Genomic DNA, 24,976 nt, shown 5'->3' with positions numbered 1-24,976 from the left:
AGCATCATATTGCAGCTCCTGAAAATGGGGAGGGGTTCAGGGTGAATGTAGGAACTTGCCTGCTGGTAGCTTTAGCGTAACTTTAGCGTAGCCCCTCCGAGTCAGTTCAGAGAAGGAACCAAAGATGTTCCCTGCTCCTTAATGGGAGCGTTATGCTGTACTGTGTGTGAGCTCATTTGGACGTTTCCGATGCTCCCAGAAACCTTGTTTCAGCTGTTCATTCGCAGAGCGGAGAGCGCTGTGTAATGAGTGAGAAACACTCGCCTGAAGGTGAGATTTCACCTCGTGCCTTTCACTCCGCCGAAGGCTCCTAAGATGAAGCGCGTTACACGTCGGCTAAATGTGGAAATTCCCCTGGCTGAGGGCGACGTGGCTATGTTGAAACTGAGGGTCGTTTTTTTGCGGTAGCTTGGTACATGTGGCCTTCTCTGCACCTCACTGTGCTCCGCTAGCAGACTCGCCAAGCTACGCCTGCTACACGTGCACCTGGCCGGCGAGCGAGCGGTGGCAGCTTGGGTGCTGTCGGCTGTCCAGCCCTTTTCCTGCACAACAGGCGAGCCGCAGGTCCTAGAAGCCCGTCTTTATTTTTATTTAATCGAGCGTGACAGGTGTGATTACTCATTAGACGCATGCTTTACTTTTCTTCGGAAAGACATATGTTGTAGCTTTTTTAAGCTCCTTATTTGGCTGCCACTGTGTAAGCCTGCCAGCTTGACCTTGAATGACCTTTCTGTACAGCCTATTGGTTCATGGTACCGTAGATCCGTATAGCTACTTTCTTTCTGCCGCATAGATTGACTCAGTTACCCTTAATGTTTTCATTTTGTTATACCAAATAATTTTAAGGCTAAAGTCATGGTGTTCTGACTGTGAGTGACAGACTAGTAATTGTGTTCCCCAACCATAAAACAAGGTCTGTGATCGATTCTCAGTGGTTATTAGTATCACTTCCCCCTCTTAAGTTCCCACCCCTATCATGGCATTGCACTGCTGTAACCAATCACAAAACGGCAGCCTCTGCTCAAGGTAGAATTTGAACTGCCAGATGGGGGGTGCACGAATGGAAGTCAACATTGCGACCATTGTGTCCTCTCTCAGCCCCCAGCGCCCACCAGCCAGGCAAGTTCAGGCTGTTCTGCCTTATGACTGTGTGTGCATGCATGCATGCATGCATGCGTGTGTTTGTCTGTTCAGTCTGCACTTTTTCCCTTCACCTTAAGGCCTTGCCTTTTATCAGGCTTAGTGGCAGCTTGTGTTCCTAACAGGAGCTGGGTCATCTGTGTTTAAAACCTTGAGGATCCGCACTGGGCTGGTGATTCCCTGACAGGTTAGAGGACTGTGTGAAGAATGGACGTTTATGGATTTATTAATGGGATGAGCACTGCTCTCCGTGTTTGCCTAGCACTAAGCACTTCTGTTCCAGTCTTCCGTATTTGAAGTGTCACTCACGGTTGAACACACTGCTTAATTCCTTCTCTCTGTGCAACTTCATATTCACTGGTCTTTGCACTGACAGTGTGTTGTTTGATAAATGACATTATTTACAGGGATGCTTCAGTGTGTTTTTTCCTTACTAAATGTATTTGCTAAGGGCTATGACAGCAGCCTCTTGGCTTTCTTTTCAGCTACTTGAGCGCTGTATTGAACCCTCAGTCCCAGAAGCCGTGTGAAGAAAAGGTAGTAGCCTTTGTCTCACAGACTGTTGGAATAATGCACTATGAGCAGACGAGTGCCTTATCGATCCTCTGAGCTTAACGTAAAGGCCTGAGCTGACCAGGTCTAAATCCCTCACACAGGCCAGCTTAAGGAAGTCTTGGTTTGTCTTGGTTTGTGATCACTCACTGACCTGGAACACCATCTCTTAACTTTAATCTCTAATTTCAGGTAGCAAAACTGCAATCTTTACGACTTCGCAACTGTGCATGGAGGTACATTACAGTACGAGTTCACGCTGATGTTTGTTAGCCAGATCTGATACATTGTCAACACAGCGTGGTTATTTTGGCTATCGCTTCATGAATCAGGCCCATTACATGAGTGTACATTAACCAGCCAGAGTGTGCTTTGCGGAGTCCCCTGGCCGGACGTCCAGCTCTCAGATCGATGGGCTCTCGGTAATGAGGCTGACTCTCCTTCTCCACCCTTTTTCTCGAACATTTACTGCCACTCCCGTCGTGCCGCTGAGAGGCAACGACCGTAATGAGAAAGTGCTGCCGCTAGTTTCGAAGGCTACGCTATGAAATTCAAGATAAAATCTCAGGTCCTGTCTGAGAAGGAAAAAGAAGAAGAAATAAAAGAAAGCTAATGGTCCATCAAGATTCGGTGGGCTTTACGATCTTGACCGCAAACAGTTGACGCAGCCTCGCCCCGCGCCTGCTGGGAATGCCTCAGCTCTGCCTCACCTCCTGAAAGGAGCGGCCCTGGAGCCGCCGTCTCACAGAGATTAGCCATTAACCAGCCGTTACTTTAGATGGGTGAGTCACCCGCGAGCACTTAAGAGACCTGTGTGGGGTCCGGCCGAAAACGCACACAGCTCGCCTTTGAGCCTGGGCTCGTTCTCCGGCCGCTGGTTTGTTTGGCCCCGGGCCCGCTAGCCGGTGGCTCTTTGTTCTCGGGCGTTGCCAGGCGACGGTGCGCGTGTTAGTCACAGAGGGCCGCTGGGCTCGGCTCCACGCAGCTTCCCGGCAGAGGGTACCCGTCATGGCCGCCGCGCCGTACGCAGGGGTCGAGTGCGGACGCTTTCTGGCCGGGACGTGCGGGGGCCGCGGTTGTTCTCGTGCCGTTTTTATCAGCGTCTGAATCGCTTTCTGTCCGGCCGAGCCCTTATCTCTGCTGAAACGGCCGATTTGTTTGATGGATAAGAGGGGGGTTTGTTCTCCTGTCAGGGTTGGGGGGGCTGACTCACTGTGACTCGAGGATGAGTGGAAGGAAAGGATATTTAGAGAATGCTTAAAGACTTCGGGGGGTGTGGTAGAGGGGCAGGGTGGGGAGGTTGGTGGGTTTGGGCTGTGGTGAACGGGTGAATGGGTTTCTGTGTTCCTGGGCTCCGGTCCGCCCGGTGGAAACGATGACCGCACCGTTAGCCCCATTAGCCATGAGCTTTGGGCCTTGGGCGTTGAGCATCACCTCGGACAGAGGAATGGAGAGAGGCGCTCTTTGTGCTGATGAGCGTAGGAGTGGTAGCTTAGGCCATTGGGTGGAAAGGCCATGCTCTGTGTTCAAACTCACCCAGATGGCTTGTTTATGGTTCCTTGCGCTTACCGGCTCCACCAGGGCAGCAACGTTCAATCAGCTGAGCGTCTTCAAGGTCCGCCCGGCTGGCTCATTATTGCTCAGCAGTGACCTCACGTGACACGTCAGAGGGACGCCAGGCTAAGCTTAGCAAGGCCCTGGTCAAGCCCCTGGTCAAGCCCCTCACGTAGGCTCTGTGGTCACGACTGGACTCGCATCGCCTCACACGTGCAAACACCGGCTGCTCTCGTCCCTCATGCGTATTTGGGGTGGGGTGGGGATGTGGGCTGCACATCCCAGGCACAAAGGAAGTGAGCGGTCCTCCCCTCTCGCGGGAGGTGCAGAAAGACACAGCGCAGAGCCGAGAGTTGACCTCACACACACACACACACACACACGCACACAGAGAGGCCAGCTGAGCAGGCACTCAGAGCAGCGGCCGTGAGCTGTAATCCTGTTAGCCTGTAGACTGTGGCTATTGTGGCACTGACTCAATTTACTGCAAAATGGTAAACAGGATCCCAAAGGAGGGCTGACGAGATCCCTCGCCTTTTTGTGAAACTGCCATATACGGTGTCTTGTCAAGTTGTGTGAACACTGGCTATGTTTATTTTTTTTTTTTAAACAAAAAAAAACAAAAACGTTCGTCACGTTGCAGGCACGCGGCTTTGAAGCGCTCTCCGTGGCTGGAAAAGAGCAGGGTGTGTGGAGCATTGTGGGTAGTGTGTTTTCTCAGGTCTCCTCAGAAACTGGATTTGTTCAGGCCTTTGAAGTTCTTCCTCCAGAAAACAGTGCTTTTCAAGCACGCTCCTGTTACAGAGCCACAGGGAAACACTACCCTATTGTTCGCTCTGGAATGCTCCGGAATGCACCAGAAACTTTGTGTCCGAAAAGAGACGGTTTCTGCTCTGCCTTGACCCCCATCTTTGTTGGTGTGCTGTCCATCGTCTTCCATGTCTGCCATTGTCTTCTTTTGTCATAGATCAGGGTGTACTTCTGATAATAGAGGCCATTTTGTTACTGATCTGCGGAACGGGAAGTGCTTTTTAAAAAACACCACGTGGAGTTTGATGGACAGGACCCCCCCCCCTTTCCACTTAAGAAGCCAAACGCTGTTATATAACAAGGTCAGAAGTTCATCTTTGAAAATTCAGCCCCTTGTTTTTGTTTCATGTGCCTCTGAAGATACAAGGGGAACCTTATTTGACAGAAAATGTGAAAGAATGAACCCAGAGCCGTGTGTGCTTACAATAGGAAATGCCTTAATAACATTACAACCGCCAGGCCAAGGAAACGTATTAGCAGTTTCAAAACCGAATTGTCCTGGCAGCTGTGACCTTTGACAGAAGGGGAGTAGGGTATGAGGAGGGGGAGGGGTGAAACAGAATTGCCACATTAGCTCTTTGTGTGGAGGAGGGGGGAGGTACTGTATGTCTGCAACTCTCAGGTCTATTCCGAGTTCCCTAGCTTCAGGTGATTCTCTCAGTGTCCCACACCGATGGGGGTTATACTGTCAGATGTTTTATCTCCTGTTCCCCAAACTCAGTTCCTGCTTTATCTCCTCTTTGCATTCATTTCCTCAATCAGATACAATGGTGTCTGTAGTATATAGACCACGGCACTCAGGAGGCATATCAGACGTGTCGGCCAGCCTGCGGGGTTTGGCTCGTCTTCGGGGAAGGTTCTTTCCACTGTCCTTTGACTTTATGTCCTCATCAGTCATGATGTCAGCATTCGAAGGTCACGTCTGGCCTGCTACTTTAGCGGCCCCAGTGTATGCCCAGGCTGGGCCGAGCTCCATGTCATGGCAAACCTGCATAGAGAGACACACCACCCGTCCGGGTGTAGAGCTGTGCATGTGCCCAGGCTTCTGATGGATCCCTGTCACTGAGAGCCATTGTCAATGCTGCCAGGCCCTGGCCACATACACACACACACACACACACACACACACACACACACAGTGTCTCAGTCATCAGCGAGGCTAAATTTAGACCCGTGCGTTCCACAGCGCGCCCTCCCCAGCGGCATCTATGGCTGAATGGTAGCCCCCCCTCCCCCCCTTTAGACAAGAGACTCTGTCAGGGGAATTCTACACCTACATGCGACTTCAAAAAGAGAAGCCCACAGCCCTGCAATTTGGGCCCGTCACATCCTCTCCTTTCTGCACCTGCTCTGCAGAGGTATTTGGACGTTGTCTGCGAGGCAGCGTGTGCCTCGTGGTCCACGCTCCGGGGCGGGAGGGTGGGGATTGATGCCGCGAGGGCCGCCCTGTACGCCGCAGGTTAACTGGCTTATTTTTCTTTTCACGGATAATTTGTGCGGCAGGCAGACGGACGGGTGGTGGGGTGGGAGAGCAGCCCTCCGTGTGTGAGGTGAAGTGTGAAATTAAAGGCAGAGCCGCGGAGATCACGACGGCCTCTGCTACAGCGTCTCCTTGTCTTTCTCTTCCTCTCTCTCTCTCTCTCTCTCTATCTCTCTCTCTCTGTTTCTCAGACGCACGCCTCGCCAAAGCACTCCAAACTACTCTGCCGAACTAGTTTATAATCAACGCGAGAAAAGATGGAGTGAAAAAATGGAGTGAGGAATTGTCTCACAACAGAAAGGTTTCAATCAAAAAGTACTACTGCTCTGTATCTGCCCTGAGGCAGCCGAGGTCACCGTTCAGTACATGTAGCCAATAAGGAATCTTGTAGGATGAACATACGGAATGTACCGGAATGGCCCGGGTGTGGAATGTGAGCGCTCGGTCCTGGGGGGGAAAGCGTGTTTGTGACAGATACGAGTCTGATCACAGTGCCGATTATGTGGATAAGGTAACAAACGGCTGTTCTCTAATTGTCATAACGCGAGCTTCCCTCGGCCGGCTGTCTTCAAACGAGCTTGAGTATGCCAAACTCCACGACCTGATTGAACAACAAACAAACCAGGCTCAGACTCTGAGACTTTCGGGGTGTGCAGCGCTTTGATAAAAACCCAGAGGAGCTCAGGCCCCCTCTGTGGAAATGAATATTCACGCTCATCTCCTCCCTCCCGTTTCATCTCGTCTCGGTGCCATTTTGTTTTTGCGTTCCCCGCGTTTCGGGGCTGTATGTTCTCTCTGAGCTAGCCCGGCACTGGGTTGCGTGACGGTGGTCTGAGGCGGGACCCGAAATGATTCGGTACGGCCTGTTTATACACACTTTATCCTTATCCCTGCGAGCATCACTCGGCACATCAAGCACCCCGCCCCGCCCTGGCCTCCGCAAAAAACTGAAAGCCTTGAAACATACCCTCAAGTCCTCTCCGAACACATAGAGGATGTGTTCAAAACCGCATACTAGCATTCTTCTTGTACTAAATTTCAGGCAAATTCGAATTGAAATGTAGAATGAGTTGTATGCAAAGTATGCGTTGTTGAACACATACTCCACCCTGTCATAGCGCTACGCTGGGCACAGAGCCGTGGGTGGCGCTTCCGTGTGAGTAATGGTCCGTGCTCTCCAGCTGGGCGGCTGTACGCGGGTGTAGTCATGGTTACCCCCGAGACCTCCCCAGCATTCCCGTTGTCCCGGAGGAAGCGTGGCTCGGTGACTGATCGTCGCAGATCTCGGCAGACTGCTTCGAGTCGCCCTGTCAAACGAGGGCATGTACGTGCCAGAAACGTCTCTGTCAGGGCCCCCTCGGGGGCGGAAACGCGCGTACGTTTAACACGCCGGAGATGACAGCCGGCCTCCACACCAACCGACATCAGCCGGCGCACAAAGAAGGAACAAACGCGCCCAAAAGTCCAAAAAAAGGAGCAGAGTCTCAGAATACCAGCGAGCGCGTTTGGAAGAGGGCGGAGGAAATGCTTGGCATGCCGGCCCCCGGGCGCTCCGCGGGATCCCCACCCCCTCCGAGGCGTCGTCACGAGCGTCTCCCCCGGCGACCGAGCCGTCTCGCAGCGGCAGGAAGTGAAAGACGAGCGCGGTGTTCCGCGTGCCGCCCGCGCCCGGCACTGGCACCGGTAACGGGATAGGCTGTTTACGGGAGCTGTTGACGCCTCATTACCGCTGAATAGAGCCTGTGCGTGTGTGAGAGAGAGGTACAGGGAGGCAGGAAGAGAGAGGCAGGGAGAGGGGAGATTGGGACACAGGAAGGTAGGTCTAACCACAGTTCCTGCGCCCACAAGTGACACAGTAGTGACTCAGTGGAGAAAGTGAAGCCACTGACCGTTGTGGCTGTGGCTGGATGCAAGCAGTGAAGACTGGGAGTTTGTGGTTTTAGGGAAAGAGAAAGAGAAAGAGAAAGGGCTCCCATGTCACTGCCTGTGAAAGAGGCTGCAGGTGGTGTTTGACCGGGACAGGCTGCCATGTTGTTTCCCTCTCGGTGTCGCCTTTATAAGGACAGGGTTCATTACCTGATCTCCATCTTTCAGCTCAGCACCTTCCAGCCTCACACTCAGATCCAACTCCATCACCTTCTCTGACCCCCTGTGGCTCTCTCCCCCCCTCACTAATCCCCTCAGCCTCACCAGCAAGTTCTCTCACCTCACCCTTCTTTGAACCCCCCACCCCAGCCCTGTGATCTGACCCCCATGTCCTCCAATGCCTCAGCACTGACACCCCCCCCCCCTTCCTCCAGCACCTAACTCCTGAACTCCCTGGACAAGAGCCTGAGATGTGATTTTTCCTTTCCAGTCGTGTTTGGGTGAATTATAGAGGCAGGGTTTCTGTAGGGAGGCACAGCACCGTAATCCCCCCCACCCACCCACAAAAACGAAAAAGAAAGAAAAGAAAAACAAACAGGATACTGTCTTCAGTGCGCTAATGCTTCATCCCCCTATTCAAGCTACTGTGAGAGTGCAGAGACTGACCCCTCTGTTCTCCCCTCCACCGAGGAGTCTCCTGAGAGCCCGGCTCTCTCCTCTTTCACTGTCGTTTACAGCGCTTGTTTATCCCTTCCTCCCCAGGAGTCTGTTTTCTCACGTGTTCGGTCTCGGCCGTTGGTGTTGCGTTTCCTTGGTTTAGAGTGGGGCCTGACCCCGGGGTTTCCCGTGGACGGCTCACGCAGGACAAGCGGGGCTTACGCTCCGGACCGCGGCTCTCCGGCCGACGGGCGCTGTCTTTCCCCCTAATAGCCGAATGAAGTGGAAGGCGGTCGTTTTCCGCTCCGTCTGCTCTCATACCGCAGGCCTGGCGTTACAGCCCGCCCCTCATGCCGCTATCCGCCTCATGCGGTCGTTGGGAATGGCACGGCCGAGGCCGATTTCATTGAAGATAGGGCTTTTATTGCCGGCGCCCATTACAAGCGACTCCAAGGCGGCGGCGTTAACACATAAACTACTGTTAAAAGCCCTGACGCAATGCCTCGTCCCCCCCCCCCCGGCACTGCAGTAAAGGGTCAAATGCCTTCTGCTCTCTCTCTATCTCTCCATCTGCCTCCCCCTCTCCCCCCTCGCTTTCACGCTCGACAAATACCAAACAACTGCACGCTTTGACTAATCTTGAACCCCGACACGACTGTTACTTTTCCCACCTTAGTCATTGATGCTGTAACTGATAAGAAAATAAAAATGGTAACAGCCGTGTGACTAATTTGATAACGTTAATGCAAAGGATAAAATGGGAGGACCGTGGGAGGAGCCACATACCAAAAGTTGACATTGTCAACAAAATTCTGTAAGGATGAGGTCACACTACTATTCTACAATTTTCCCTCTCTCTCGTAGTCTCTCCCTCTCTCCCTCTCTCTCTCCCCCTCTCCCCCTCTCCCCCTCTCCCCCTCTCCCCCTCTCTCCCTCTCCCCCTCTCTCCCTCTCTCCCTCTCTCCCTCTCTCCCTCTCTCTCTCTCTCTCTCCCCCTCTCTCTCTCTCTCCCTCTCCCCCTCTCTCCCTCCCTCTCAGCTTTGCTTCAGGGCCAGTCTTCCACAGAAACACGTTGGAGATAATTAGACAGTGGGGCCGTGCGTGCTCTCGCTCAGAGGAGGCTGTCTGTTGGCGCGGACCACGTGAGCGTCTCGATGCGGCCTCTGTGTAATTATTTCCGCTCTTTTGAATAACTTATGGGCTATAATTAGGCTGGAGTTATAATTTCCTGAACCGTCGGGGTCAATACATCCTGTCCGCTGTATTATTTTTTTATTTTTTCCCCCCTTTGCTTTTTAGTCTGACAGGCAAAGTGTCTGCAGATGTATCCATAATGGCTGCTAATGTGGTGTCTGTAACACGCAGCCATTTTTCACACTCCTGCCCCGCTCCCCCAGGGCAGCACACACGTGTTTTCTGCACCTCCTGTTTGTTTCGCCCGCGTGTGGGAGGAGGCCACTGGCTCCTCCTGCCCGGAGACGCTGGGCGGCACTTCACATCGCCGTTGTTGTAATCCGATGACATCATGGGTCATACGGGCGATTCCACGTTAACTGACAGTGCAACTGCTGGATATTTGGGTGCTCAAGCCCCGATACGGCTATGTAATAGAGACTGATAACAGTGATTTCCTCCTAAAGGTTATAAAGGCATAGTGCCACTCTCTTATGCAACTGTGTTGGACTTTACCACTGAAAGATCCTGCAGTTTTTCATAGCTTGGGAACAACAGTGCGGTTTTGCCTGTATTATGCAGTCTGAGGTAACAAGGCACTTGTACGTGACGGTAGCTGTAACTGCACTGCAGTATTAAAGTGTTGTAGGTTTTGTGTGTAGCAGTAACTGAAGTGCAGTATCAAAGGCTTTGTGCTCTCTCAGGACCCGTCCAGAGACCTGGCCATGCTGAGAAGAGGCGGGTGTGATTCGGTGTGTGAATTTCAGTTTCCACCTCACTGCCCCCTGGAACAGACAGGCATGCCCCCTTCCCGGCCCGTTCCTCAGGGGTACCTCCCCTCTGCTTCCTCCTCGTGTTTTGGATCGTTACTTTAATTTCCTTCAACATAGTCTTCCCCCCCAGGGTCAGTTTTTAGACCCATTTATGGCTGCAGCAACGGTCCGTGAGGTTGGCGTTAGTCAAATCTGCAAGTTCTAGGAAACAGGAACGAGCAAGATGGGGGTCGACAAGTTGAGGCAGCAGTGGAATTTCCTGGTTTGGTCAATCAAGACGCTTTGTGTTGATAAGGTGTAGAATTTTTTTTTTTTTTTTTACGTGAGGGGAAACTGAAGGGGCACCGTTTTGGATTTCCTGTGTTTGAAAACGGGCAGAAGGAAATCCTATTGCATCATTCCTGCTGTGTGGCCAGGTTGCGGAGAAGGCGCCCAGCCAGGAGTGAGGCACGTATACACGGTGTCAGCTGCCGGACTGGGTGAGCGCACTAACCACAGTGGCTTTAGAGACGCGTACGCCAGGTGCTGGGAAAGGGAGCCTCCCCCGCGCCCCCCTGCGATTAGCGCAGTGGAGGTGGCAGCCGGCCCGCTGGCTGGCACTGCGCTCCTTCAGCGGGGCTGAGTCACCCGCGCTCTCATGCTGCAGCTGCCTCCGACTGACCTCCCCGCAGTGCTGGCGAGAGCTCCCACTGAGGGAGGAAGGGGAGAGAGGGTTTCTGACACCCCCCCAGAGAGCACCTCGCTGCATGGCCTGGATTCCCGCAGATGCGGGGCGGTGTCGATTGGACGGGTCTGAACACAGCCCCCCCCGTGACCCAGCCCCGTTGGGTTACAGAGAGAAGGGAGCAGTTGGGTTATGAGAGAGGGCCGGGCTCCCCACCTTGCTACCGCAGGCCGCCAGGGTGTGATTTGCCCCCTCTCTCCACGTTAGCTCCAGGGTTCGGCCGTAGCGATAGCCTCAGCGCGTTAGCCCCTGCTGCTGTCACGCCCGCTGCGCCCACACAGAACCCAGGGAGCCCCGCCCGTACCCCTGCACACCTGTTTCTAATGAGCCCACACTACTGGAGCCAGTGTGGGAAAGGCCTGTATCTGTAAATTAAGCGAAAGTAAGTGCTCCTGATGGGACTCGTTTGCAAATGCCCGGTCCGTTCCAACAAAGAGTTTCCCAGGGTTTTTATTTCCTCGTAGAAGAGCCCCAAGGTGTTCCTAAATGTGGCCCTCCTTAAATCCGGAGGTTCTGATCCAGGAACGAGGCCGGGACTCTGGCACCTCACAGGGCGAACGTGTGACGCCCTGTCCCAAACCTAAACGCCTAACGCGGTGTCCAGCTCTGTTTGTGCGGCTCTGTTTGTGCGGCTCGGTTTTAAACCCGGCCTGTCTGGAGCGAGAGCCAGAGCTGAAAGCCTGTCAGGGCTGTCTGTAGCAGGCTGCGTATCGCCGGTCCCTCCCTTCGCTCAAGACAAAACATCCTCTTCATCGTCCTGACACGCTCTCTTCCATTAAGCCCCCGCCATGCCCCCTGTTTGCCGGGGTTACTCTGCAGCTGTACGCGCGGCGGTCTGTCCTCGCCTGCTCGCTGCAGCGGGCGCTGGGTGACCCTCAGGGGAGGGCTTTGTGGGTTCCGCTCCATAAACTGCTAATTGAAAACTCGGGCCCTGGAATGGCGTTAATTGCGTTGCGTTAATCAGCCGCTGGAATTCAACAGGGGGACGGCCTCGCGAGCGGCTGGGGAACCCCGCTTTCCATCGTATCGGCCGGAGGAAATGAAGATTGGGGTCACAGTGCGGTAGTCAAGCTGATTAATCCGTCCCCGAGCTGAAGAGAGTCTGCTTTCAGGGTATTGGAAGAGCCGCTGACCTGCAAATGAGTGGTTAGCACAAATTAATTACTTTTGTTTGATGTGTGCCACACAGACACACACAGGTACACAGGCACACATGCACACACGCACAGGCACACACACACACACAGACACACACAGACACACACAGACACACACACAGACACACACACAGACACACACACAGACACACACACAGACACACACACAGACACACACACAGACACACACACAGGCACACGCACACACGCACACACGCACACACGCACACATGCGCACAGGCACACACACACAGGCACCCATACGCACACACGTACAGGCACAGGCACACAGGCACACACACGCACACCCACACACACAGTCCTGAAAAGCAGTTGATAGTCTGGAAGGTGCAGTCATAAATAAGGGAGCGCAAGCTAACTGTTTACTACACAGTTTGCATTGTATGGCATTGCCCTGCCCGTGATGCTTACTCCAGTGCTGTGCTCTGAGACTGCAGCACTGCTGCTGTGGGTGAGGCAGGAAGCAGAGAATTCCAGCACTGCTAGGAGGCTGTGAGTGGTGCCTGATGGGAAATTAAGTCTTTGGAGCAGTGTGTTAAGATCTGTCTCTCCCCCAGTCTCTCCCAAATGGCACTCAATGGGCCTGAGACTGTCTGCTGCCCCTGCGCCAGTCACACTTATCACTAAATGAGATTAGGGCTCACGCCTGTCACTGCGGAGGGAGAGAGGGAGAGAGGGAGCTGTCTGTTGCGTGGCTGTGGCGGGTGTTGGGTTTCTGGCAGAGAGGGCTGATTCGGGCGCTCGGCAATGCAGATGAAGCGTAAAGAATCCTCTTTATTTTAGAGCCGTTCTGCGGTTTGGTCTCAGACTGCTGGCAGGCTGTGGGGAGGGGTTAGGCAGTAATAACGCAGCGTGTTGTTGTGCAGTGCGGTGTGCCTTTATAGCATCGGCCTGCATCACTGTTTATATCACAGATCTGACCGTCTGATCTGAGCTGTGTGCGCGCGTGTGTGCGCGTGTGTGCTTGCGTGTGTGTGTCTTTGTGCGTGTGTGTCTGTGTGCGTGTGTGAGGCTGTGTAACGGTCCAGTTCTCCTGTCTGGCTGTACAGTGCAGCAGACACACCCTCTCAGGGCCGCCGCTCGCTGTAATGAGCCTCAGCAGGTCCCTGTTTCAGGGGTCAGTGCGCGGGGCTCTGCTGGAGGAGGGGGCAGGTGCAGTCCAACACACGTCAGTGCTCTCTCCGCTTCATCCTTCCATCCCTCACTCCTCCCGCAGGCTCTCTCCTGTCTGCTTTCGCCTCTACCTCTCCCTCTCTCGTTCACCTTTCTGCCTCCTTGTCTGTAAACATCTTTCATTGTTGCTTATGCCATGGAGAGAACAGGTAACCTTAAGAGTTTCTCACCTGCTGATCCTCCATTATGCCTGTATACCTTTCTTTCCCTTTACCACTCACTCTCCCCTCTTCTTCCCTCACTCTGTGTGTCTCTTCCTTCCTTCCTTCCTTCCTTTCCTCTCTCTGTCTCATTCTCTCTTTCTCTGAGTGTGTTGTGGTGTAAGCAGAGCACAGTGACGCTGTGGTTTGACTACACACAGCTGCCAGCATTCAGAAGGATTTCTTTATCATTCTCGAGCACACAGGCCGTCTTTATACAGAGCTCAATGCTGTCCATAGCATACACACACACACACGCACACACACACACACACACGCACGCACACACACGTGCATATTCTTTAAGCGGGTTGTCTTATTCTCATTATCACACAGTTTGCACTCTTGCTGCCATCCCATCCTGGCCCCACCCCAGCCAGCCCAGCCTTCTCTGTCCCTCATTGGCTCGTGGCTTGGAGGAGCCGAGTGCTGACTGGCTCACGGCACTCCTGGGGAGGAGCCAGGCTGCAGTTCCGCGCGGTGCCCACGATGGTAGTTTGAGAGTCGGATTGAGCAGTGCAGATACGCTGCCAGCCAGGCCTCGGATGTGCTTTGCTCTATGGCTTGTAAACGTGCCCGGTCTAATTGTAGATGAGAGGGACACGTGCGTGTTCTGAGCCTTTAAGTATAGCTCTGCCGGGGCTGGCTGCTTGTACTCGGTCCAGGTGGATACCCGTAGTTTCCTCCTCTCGTGGGATGAGAAGCTATAAATCACGCCGGCTTTATATGTCCACTGCTGCAGTTCCCCACACCGTTAGTGCTTTTATTGTGTTCCCAATGTCGATGTTCCCAAGAAACACTGACTCATGTTCTGCTCCCTGGTAAACCGGTAACCCTTAAAAAAGCGCTGAAGGTTTTTGTGGGTGTGTATGCATGTGTGTGCGTGCATTTGTCTGTGTCTGTGTCTGTGTCTGTGTCTGTGTCTGTAGATGGTAACTGCTTCAATCTCTGTGCTATGTTGGCTTGTCTCTCTCCTCTGTGCCATGACTGTGTGCAGCAGTGAACTTGGCGATGCTGTAAAACGGTCATTTTGCGAAGAGTTTCCCCGTCCTATTTTCTGCGCGTTAGCGGTTTGACCTGATTCTAACTGGGCTTGTGAGTCACCGGAGCTCCCAATTACAAAGCGGCTCACCGCCGCTGTCCGCCACGCCGGCGGGGCACTTCAGGGAGAGGCCGGGCTTCCTTTTTTCTCCCGCCGCCCGCCTCATCGCGGGGCGGGACGCGCCGCGGGTGAGTCAGAGCCGGTCGGGACCCCCCCGCCGGCCTGTACATGGCGGTACGCGCTCGATAGCGATCGCCCGCCGCTAACGAGGGGACCCACCCGGGCCTCCATTTTCCCTCCTCGGTCACGGCGGGCTGATCAAAGCCCTGCGCTCAGGAATTTGTTTACACTTGGTGGAGAAACGAAAAACTCTGAGGCTCTATGGCGAATCACAGCCTTGTGAGTTCGATGGCCTTTGGCCTGGGGACTGACCGCCTTCCCCAGAATTCCCCACACGTCCCTATCTCGTCTGTTTGGTTTCACGCAGCCACCGCGACCCAAGCCTGACTGTCAGCGTTTCGACTGCATAGGAAATTGCAGTTAGCAGCCACGGGCGTTGTGTGTGTGTGTGATGCTCGTATAAACACACTTGTGGACAGGCTGAGTTTGCCGCCGTTAGCCTGGCGGTGTGCGCGGTTTAGCGGCGAGCCCAGGGGCTCTGCGGTATGTTCCCGCGCCCCTGCGTCAGAGAGCTGGGATAGAAGGCAGCACACAGGAAGCTGTCCACTGGAGCGTGTCACCCTGTTCCTGCGCCGTACCTTTTAAAGTTAATCTTTTAATCTGCAGCACTTCAAATATAATAAAGGCCCGATCATTCACTCTGAGGAAGTGTGTGTTTAGAGCCGGGGTCACTCTGCGTTTCTGTCGGGGTGAACGGGGGGACGAGAGCGGGGTCCTGTTTCTCTTCCCCAGCCGGGCGGGGTGAACGGGGCCCCGGACACGTGTGTTCCCAGCGCCCAGCTTTCCAGCGGAGATGTTTTCCATTCTGGGCTCTAATACAGTGTGACAGAATGACTGTCAGCTGGCACCTGTTGGGTGTGACCGTGTGTGTGTGTGTGTGTGTGTCTGTGTGTGTGTGTGTGTCTGTGTGTGTGTCTGTGTGTGTCTGTGTGTGTCTGTGTGTGTCTGTGTGTGTGTGTGTGAGTCTGTGTGTGTGTGTAAGCCCCTGCTCCTCTCTCCCTGCCACTCTGCAGTGTCCTAAGTGTGTTTGTCTCTGTCTCCACAGGCCTTCGGAAACGCAAAGACTGCTCACAATAACAACTCCAGTCGCTTTGGCAAGTTCATCCAAGTCAACTACCAGGAGAGTGGCACTGTGAGGGGGTGAGTAACCCTCCCCATCATCCAGTCCCTGTGTGTGCTCCTGTGTGTGTGCTCCTGTGTGTGTGCTCCTGTGTGTGCGCTCCTGTGTGTGTGTGCTCCTGTGTGTGTGTGCTCCTGTGTGTGTGTGCTCCTGTGTGTGTGTGCTCCTGTGTGTGTGTGCTCCTGTGTGTGTGTGCTCCTGTGTGTGTGTGCTCCTGTGTGTGTGCGCTCCTGTGTGTGTGCCTCTGTGTGTGTGTGCTCCTGTGTGTGTGTGCTCCTGTGTGTGTGCGCTCCTGTGTGTGTGCGCTCCTGTGTGTGTGCGCTCCTGTGTGTGTGCGCTCCTGTGTGTGCGCTCCTGTGTGTGTGTGCTCCTGTGTGTGTGTGCTCCTGTGTGTGTGTGCTCCTGTGTGTGTGCCTCTGTGTGTGTGTGCTCCTGTGTGTGTGTGCGCCTGTGTGTGTGTGCGCCTGTGTGTGTGCGCTCCTGTGTGTGTGTGCTCCTGTGTGTGTGTGCTCCTGTGTGTGTGCCTCTGTGTGTGTGTGCTCCTGTGTGTGTGCGCTCCTGTGTGTGTGTGCGCCTGTGTGTGTGTGCTCCTGTGTGTGTGCGCTCCTGTGTGTGTGCGCTCCTGTGTGTGTGTGCTCCTGTGTGTGTGCCTGCAGAGGGGTGTTCATCATCTACATGTGCATCCCAGGATAATAGGAGGTTCTCCAGTGTTTGGTGTGACATGTCGATAACTGAGGGGCCAGTCAGGTTAGTTAATGGCTACAGTATGACTGTTTGTGGTGGTCTTCATCAGCAACCAGAGAAAGACGTGTAATTATCAGCAGAGAAGTACTCTTAATGGAGACCATATGGATTGGTGAGCTTTCCTGCATGTTTCTGGGCGTAATGGTGAATAATTGATTGAATCCCAGGGACAGTTAATGTGGATGTGTCCAGCGCCGGGTGCACTGGTTAAAGAGCCGGAGCAGAGGTTGCAGGTTTAACTCTCAGGAGGGACACTTCCGTTGCATGCTTGGGCCTAGATACCGAATGCCTGTAGTAAATATTGAGCTCTGTAAGTGGGCAGTATGTAAAAGTGACAGCGCTAATGGAAGTGACTGTCACATCCCGTACTTCATTCAGTGTAGATCGCTGACCGAGCCCTTCAGCATATTAATGGCAGAAGTGTGGTTTGTCTGTCCTTCCTGCAAAATTCATCCTGCCCCGCTCCACCTTTTACATAAGCAAACGCTCATGCAGACATAAGCCCCACACTGTTCTAGCTTACAGTACATAATGTTCACATAGACTGCACTAAGTTCTTTACATTCACATAAGGGAATCTTCATGGCTTCCCTGCACTAGCTCTACTCTACTGTTTTTTTTCTTCCTTCTCCTGACTGACTGGCTCCTGTATTTATACTGCTGTATTTACTGTATTAATTTACTGTACTGTATTCATATTGCCGTACTGTATTCATATTGCTGTATTTACTGTGCTGTATTCATATTACCGTATTTACTGTACTGTATTCATATTGCTGTATTTACATTTCAGAGCGTATGTGGAGAAGTATCTGCTGGAGAAGTCCAGGCTGGTGTACCAGGAACACAATGAGCGGTAAGAGAGCGTCGCTGTGGCCCTCCTCATTGATTACTACAAACACCAGTGGCTGCTGGTGCCGATGTTCAAATCCCCCAGAGCCCTTATGATGGGACAACATCGGGGGCAGAAGTAGCTTTTGACCCAAAGGGCGAGTCCACGTTAACCAACATCACAGGATATTGCAGGATATTTTAGTGGTGATGTCCAATAAAGTTACATAAGAGACTGACATATGCTTTTATAATCCTCAGGAGGAAATCACTCTCATCAGTCTCTATTATCTGGCTGTATGGGGCTTCACCAACCCGATATCCAGCTGTTGTAACGTCAGTTACCGTGGAATTGACCCAAAAGGTTTCTGCTTCGAATCCTGTTTCAGGGTGTACTGCTGTTCCCTTTGTCACAATACCCGGCCTCAGTATTGGTGCATTGGGATTATTTGAATAAGTACCATTCAAATTTTCATCTGTTTTTTTTTTTTTTTTACCGTAGTGGTTGACTGTGCTGTCGGGTCACTGTCGGGTTGGGGGCAGACTGTTGTGCTGAGCTGTTGGGTCGGTATCTACAGTATCATGCGTATTGTTGTAATGTGTAAGGAATGTCCTCATTCAAGGACATTAACGCAGCCTTGTGCGCCGTTTATTGCTAATTATAGGCAACGCTGTGAAGCGCTCGAGCTGGCCTGTAGCCTGAGCAAGGTCACTCAACTGAAATGTTGCTGATATCGGCCTTGTTCGGAATTTGCTCAGATTATAAAATAATCTTTAAATACCGCCGTACCCTTTTTCTGTGCTAGATTTGCTTGTAATGTCGAGTTTGGGGACTTACCTTTTGGGCTGGAACCTACAATTAAGCGGTGTGTAATAAGGGCGCAAGCCCCGTTTCAAAGCCTGCCAGGCCGCACCTGAAAGTGCTCCTTTCCGTTCGTCTGGTAATGGCAGCCCGCAGCCTGTGATTACCCGTTCCCACTGTTGTTAGCAGCGCTCTGCATTAGCAGTTGCGGGCGACGTGCTTTGGCAACATCGCTGCCGATTTGTTTTCCTGAGCTCAGACACGGGCTTTGCATATTCCAAAATGACAACTTGCACAGTTGGCGTTCTCCGTGGCGGAAACTAAACATTCCTGCTCAGTGAGCCAGCACTCAATCTAAACGCCTCGATCCGTTTGCATTTACCGTACGTCCGGAAACTGATACAGGTCCAGAATGGCCCAGAATGTTAATCTTGTGCACCTTGTTCAAACTATATCACCTTTCTTTCGGCATGGAAAGGAGCGGTATAATAATAGCTTTGTGAATAAATGTGCCGTTGTTTTCACGTGATCATGCGAGTATAATTCTGTCCGTGATTGTCGGAGCATTATGATCCAAGATGGCCAGGACATGTCACAGTGTAAGGGCGTGAGAGAACTGGAGGGGCCCCGTCCCCCACTGTACTACCACCTGTTCCCTCCAGGCTGACGCCCAAATCACGTGTGTCGGTCAGTCAGCCGGCCAATCAGGCGCTCAATCACCCGGTCACACGGTGTTAGTAAAGATAGACATTTTGAGTAAAGAAATGTTGAAAATAAAAAGGAAGTCGCAGTAACTTAAACAGAGCTTCAGTCAGGCAGCAGAGGAACTCCACTGGAGTAGCACTGGAACCTTCTCCCAGAGGACAGGAAGTAACTGCGACTCCTGCTCCTGTTTCCTGTGTGCTGCCAGTTCAGCGTCTCAGAGTTGACCACGGTGGCCAGTCCAATATTTTTATACTGAAGCATCCAAATGTTTATTTTATTTTTTTATTGAGTTAACCTCAATGTTTAATCGGTGGTTGGTTGGGAGGACGCATTGCATTACATTTTGTTTAGCAGACGGCAGACGTTTTTATCCGAAGTGACGTACGAAAAAGTGCATAACAAGGTCATAGAACAAACAATATAATCGATTTTGATTAGGTATGATTCACATATGATTAGTTGTAAAGCCATGAACACATGTCTAGTACACGAGGTAGATAGGCCTTGTAATAAGCTATAAGGACACAGGCCTGATGTGTGTATAGGCACAGATGGCTTTGACTATTGTTTATGAAAGTGTGTCCTGTCGCAAGACCTGAAATGCTCAAATCCCTCCAGACTCACTGCTCTCATTACCTGACTGTTAGTAAAGTGCTCTCGAGGTCAGGCGGACCCACGGTCTTCTCCCCAATTCTACACCTCCCTCCAGAGGCCATCCATCATCCAGTCCGCCGTGCTGTCACAGAGGGTCTCCGTTTACCCCGCCGTGCAGCTGAGACCTCCGCGCATTCACCAGACCCCTCTATCTGCCCGTGCTTACTCACTGACAGGCTGGTGACACGTTCCCGTCACCGAGCATCCGTCATCCCCGTCCCCCTGCGTCACGTCCGTGACCAGGCCAGCCTCGGCGCCCGGCGTGTAAACACGTTAGTCACAGCGACCGACTGTTCCAGCCCTCGTCACCGCGTTTCTTTTCTCAATTCGTCATCAAGTCAGACTGAATGTTTTGGTAAATATTGACAGAATTTGCGGCGATAAAAAACCAAAAACATTGGCAGCATGGTAACCGGGCGGTTTAGGCTAGTTTGAGGCTAATTTGAATAATTGAAAGTGGAATCGACTCCATTTTGTGCTGTTAAAAGGCGGGTAACTCAGCTGTGGCTTGTAAGATGCACGTGCGAGTGCTTTCTCCCGGTGGAGGCGGGGGGGGGGGGTCTGGGTTTTGGGTGCACTTACGGGGCCTTTACGGAGATGGATGCCTCACCGTGGCCCCCTCACCGCTGCTGGGGGGCAGTGGGAGAGCGTTCCACAGGAGGAGGCCCCATCTCAGCAGCTGTGGTGCTCACTACGCCCCCCTGACCCTGCACCCCCACCCCAGCTCTGGCCCGAGAGCTCTGTGTGCAGCAGACGCTGTACACTGGACCCCCAGAGCGAGGCAGGGGGCGGGCCGAGGACAGGGCTCGGCGGCTTTGATTGGTCGGCTGTTTGACTGACGCGGCTGAATGCGATTTGCTGTTCTCCTTTCTCTACCTCACAGACGGCCAGATGTTTTTGTGTTTCTGTGTTTACGTGTCTCTTTCTGTCTTTCAGGAACTACCATGTTTTTTATTACCTGCTGGCCGGGGCGAGTGAAGAGGAGAGGACGGCTTTTCACCTGAAGAAGCCTGAAGAGTACCATTACCTCAACCAGGTGGGGCTCCCTGCGCCTCCTCCTCACCACGTTCTCACCCGCTCTGCTCCCACACGCTGTGTTTTTACCATTAAACCCCTGCCAGTATCCCCTGAAGCCTTGTCTGAAGGAAGTGAGGCAGAGGTTGTGTCAGAGTGTGACTGTGGGTCCCTGTGCTGTGTGCTTCTCACTAAACCAGCAGTCCCTCCCCAGCCTTGATGATCCAGTGACTGCGTTGTGCTGAGAGAGTAATGTGTACAGTTTGTGTGTGTGTTGGTCGTGTGTGTCAGTGGTGAGTGTGTGAGTGTGTCTCAGTGTTGAGTATGCGTCAGTGGTGTGTGTGTGCGTACGTGTTGGTTGTGAGTGTGTGTGTGTGTGTCCGTGTGTGGTAGGTGTGCGTGCAGCCTGCCTCTCCCTGCGGCCCCTGTTTGGCCGCAGACACGCTACGCTCACTCTCGCTTCACAAACAGGAAAGAGGAAAGCACAGCACAGGAAACTGATTCCATTGTTGATTCCTCTCAGCACACAGAGCATAGCTTTTTAAAGAGAGGCCCTATCCCCTCTGTAACAAAACCAGCACACCGCCGTTCCTGTTCGCCCTGGTTTCCATGGAAACGCGGTGCGTGTCTGTCAGTGGGGCGGCCGCCTGCCACACAGTGGGGTCGTGTGTGAGGTGTGCCACTCTGCACCCGCTCATCCGTGTCAGACATCTGGCAGCCAATGAGCCCCCGTGCCTGTGTGTCTGAGCTGCTCCCTCAGAGTCTCACACCGAGACGCACACACACACACTCACACACGCACACACACACACTCACACAGCCACATGCACACACAAACCTTCTCCAGGCACACACACACACACACACACACACACACACACACACACACACACAGCCACACACACACACACACACACACACACACACAGCCACACACAGACGCTTGCACACACAAACCTTCTCCAGGCACACACACACACACACACACAGCCACACACAGACACATGCACACACAAACCTTCTCCAGGCGCACACACACACACACACACACACACACAGAATAGGCTCAGCGTGTCACTGTGGGATATCAGAGGCAATCTGTTTCTTCTCTGGAGCAGAAACTCAAAGCTCTGCGGCTGAGCACGGCAGTCAGACATTACTGTGTTTTCAGCCTGACACTCCAGACACATTCAGGAATATTCTGCATGTTGCAGAAAAATGCCTCCGATCTCATCCTCCAGACAGTTGTCTCTGTGCTGTCAGTTGCCTGGCTGGTGGCTTTCACACCGTAGCCCGTCTGCTTCCACAGAAGTGTAAACCCAGTTTGAGGCGGGCCAGAATTCCTCCCGTGTTTCTGTGTTGTTGTCACATCCCCTCACTTCTCCATCTTGTGTCTAACAGCAGGCCCTAGCGCACTGAGCAGTTCTGTTTCCTTTTTTGGGGGGGGGGGCGGGGGTTTATTAGTAAAACCGTCTGTTCGAAGGGCAGATTTTTTGGTTTTCTTATTCTCAAACCACAGTGTGTATTTTTGTGTTTGTGTATGGTAAAGGAAAGGGAAGTGTTCTCAGGCACTGCCTTTAATCGCACTGGTTCTGTCCCTGACATGTTGTGTAAGCACATACAGGCAAAGCTTGACTGAGCCGTTTAATGAGCTGTTTTAGCCAAACACAGACGTGAGCCTTACTGTATGGCCCATGCTGATGACTCACTGGGCGTAAGTGCATGTGTGTGTGTGCGTGTGTGAGCATCTGTATTTTTGTATGTATTACTGTAGCGTGTGTAGGTGTGTGTGTGTTTATACATCTACTGTATATGCGCATTGGTGCTTGTCGGAAGTTCATGCTAGGAGTTTTATATTAACAGCATGCTTCATCTGTCTGCCTGTGCGTGTGTGTGCATGTGTCCATATGTGTGTGTATATGTGTCAGTGGTGTGTGTGTGTGTGTGTGTGTGTGTGTGTCTGTCTGTGTGAGTGTGAGTGTGAGTGTGAGTGTGAGTGTGAGTGTGAGTGTGAGTGAGTGTGAGTGAGTGTGAGTGAGTGTGAGTGAGTGTGTGTGAGTGAGTGTGAGTGAGTGTGAGTGAGTGTGAGTGAGTGTGAGTGAGTGTGAGTGAGTGTGAGTGAGAGTGTGTGAGAGTGTGTGAGAGTGTGTGAGAGTGTGTGAGAGTGTGTGAGAGTGTGTGTGTGAGTAATGCTTCCTAACCCGGTCTACCTTAACTTCCAGATGACAAAGAAACCCCTCAGGCTGCATTGGGAAAGTTACTATGAGAGTGAACCGGTCAGTATGTCCTGGGTGTGGGTGCTGCTGGGATGGAGCACTGCTTTTCCACAGCGCTTCACGCACGTTTCCGCACAGCCGGAGCGCCGCCCTCCCTCCCGTTTCCCGCTCTCTGTGTACTTAGCGGTTTTATTTGTGCATTGTCCGCCGCAGTGCACCGCCCCTCCCGCCTCCTCCCTGTCTGCTTTGGTCATTGTGACTTCTTGTGTTGGGCTGGTGCCGCACACAGCCTGCCTCTCTCTGTGTGCGGAGACCCGGCGCCCTCTATTTATACCCCCAGAACCCTGCCAGCAAACACTTAGGATAGACTGAATAATGTGGCAATAAATGTGCTTTTATTCAGGGGAAGGTTCCTTTGCACTGTGAGCTTGCTTATGGAGCCATGCAGTAGTTGTTTTAGACCAATGCCGCCCTACCCCATCCCTTCTCTGCTGTGTCTCTCTCTCCCAGGGCTGTTCCTGTGGGATGGAGGCACAGCGTAGCACTTCCTGACACCACCTGTCCGCCACCAGGCCTGTGTGACCTCTGACCTTTAAAGGAGGTCAGAGGATGTCTATCACCGTCAGTTAGCTGTCCTTAATTTCTAGCACTACAGTGTAGACTTCTAGAGTTATATACTGTATATGTTTCTGCTTTAAATAGGAACTCTAGTCTTTCCCCGAATCACCAGACTCCTGTAGTCATCAGACCACCCATTCCCCCGACACCCCCTCGTCAATAGAGAGCACAGTCAAAGAAACACAGGCTGACACAAGAAGCCAATGACCAAAAAAAGTGGTTTGGGTGTTATTTTGTGTTTGATTTTGTGGTGATTCATTCGGTGGTGGGTGTTGCTGTGGTGAAAACGCTGGTGTGTGTACACGCACGTTGAGTGTGCGTGTGTGTGTACACGCACGTGTGTGTGTGTAGGTGTGTGTGTGTGTGTGTGTGTGTGTGTGTGTGTGTGCGTGTGTGTGTAGGTGTGTGTGTGTGGCATGCTCTCTCGCTCTGCTCTGTGCTCGACACACTGCGGGGGCAGTGAGAACCCCCATTACTCGCGTTCTGCTGAGACAGCCAACAGTGTAAGTTAATGACTAGTTTGTTGGAGAAACGGTAAGTTATTCTGTTGGCAAAGGGATAACCACACGTCACTGCTTTCTGCTTTTGAACAAGTATGAATAATTCAGTGTGGACTCACAATGGGAATAATCTGCAGGTATATGCAGACGTTATTCATACAGTAGAACCTCAGATACAAACCTTAGAGCTTCCAGTCTGCTGAACCCTGCTGTAGTTTTAGCAAGTATGCCTTTTTCATGCTCCTTACAGCACACGTCAGTTCTCTTTGTTTTTAACGCTGAACACAAAAGTGAAGAGTAAACGTCAGCTGTTCACACTTTCCATTGATTAAAAGAAAACCTAAAAAAAGTAACTGCACATTGGATCCATCTAAAATCTTGAGATCCATCTTAGGGGAGCGACATAACGCAAGAAAGAACGTTCTCATGCAAAATAACTCCTGTTAGTGAGGTCCATTAAACATTTTTTGACTTTAAAACAGCTTGTATTATGAGGTTCTATTGTATGTACGTATGCATGTGTTTATATGTCTATGTATGTATATATACTGTATATAGTATACACAAACACACATACATGTATATATACACATACATAAGTAATATATGTATATATTTAGAATGCATATGTACTCATATATCTGCAGTATACATTTAATTTGTGTGTGTGCATTTAAAATCATTTTACAGCAGTCAGCATACTGTGCATATGTTTTCAACGTTTTAGTAGCCTACAGAGTCCTGGGATTGGTGAATTTCCAAGATTTCTTACGCCAGTTTGAGTCCTGTGTCTTTGGTTTCTCAAATTGTGGTGTTAAATGCATGAAATGATGGTTATTATCATCCGAATCAAATAGAGCCCAGCAATTGTGAAGTCCTCCCTGAGATTTCATTACAAACTTCAGACTCTTAAATGCATTTTAAACGTCTCAAGTCTGCAGTATTTTTATTGGTGAGAAATTACAACTTTAAAGTTGAGAAATGACCCTTTTTATATTTCCTACTCTGGAAATTTGAAAGGAAGCTAAACAAACAGAAGCAGAATTCCTTTTCTCCCCGAAAGCGTAAAGAGGGGAGAGCAGCGGCCCAAACTTGACAAGGCTGATCTGGTTTCAGGAGCCTTTGTGCCTGCTCCCTCTCCCCGGTGTGTGATACTCACCGGGCGGCCAGGCACAGAACATGGCTCTGCCATGGTAAACACGGAGCGGATCGCCGCTGGAGCGGCTCGGTGGAGCCCTCGCCTCCACACACAGCAGCCCTCGCCTCCACA

At 52.0% G+C, this 24,976-nt stretch overlaps 1 protein-coding gene across 6 annotated transcripts in view; it reads left to right on the top strand.

Annotated features, from left to right (window-relative positions):
* The window catches only part of LOC133110948 (unconventional myosin-IXAa-like), a 146,352-nt gene that overhangs the window by 52,873 nt on the left and 68,503 nt on the right, over positions 1 to 24,976 (top strand). For 5 of the 6 annotated variants that reach the window (XM_061221075.1, XM_061221076.1, XM_061221073.1 and 2 more), the window contains exons 3-6: positions 15,548 to 15,642; positions 17,160 to 17,222; positions 20,295 to 20,394; positions 22,595 to 22,648. In XM_061221075.1, coding sequence (XP_061077059.1) covers positions 15,548 to 15,642; positions 17,160 to 17,222; positions 20,295 to 20,394; positions 22,595 to 22,648 — 312 coding nt within the window. The remainder of the gene's footprint in view (positions 1 to 15,547; positions 15,643 to 17,159; positions 17,223 to 20,294; positions 20,395 to 22,594; positions 22,649 to 24,976) is intronic. The other variant, XM_061221074.1, reaches the window with a different exon arrangement.

This window comes from Conger conger, chromosome 15 (genome assembly GCF_963514075.1).
Source record: "Conger conger chromosome 15, fConCon1.1, whole genome shotgun sequence".
In the NCBI taxonomy this organism is placed as follows: Eukaryota; Metazoa; Chordata; class Actinopteri; order Anguilliformes; family Congridae; genus Conger; species Conger conger.
The sequence above is the reverse complement of the archived record's forward strand: the minus strand, read 5'-3'. Positions and strand labels throughout refer to the sequence as shown.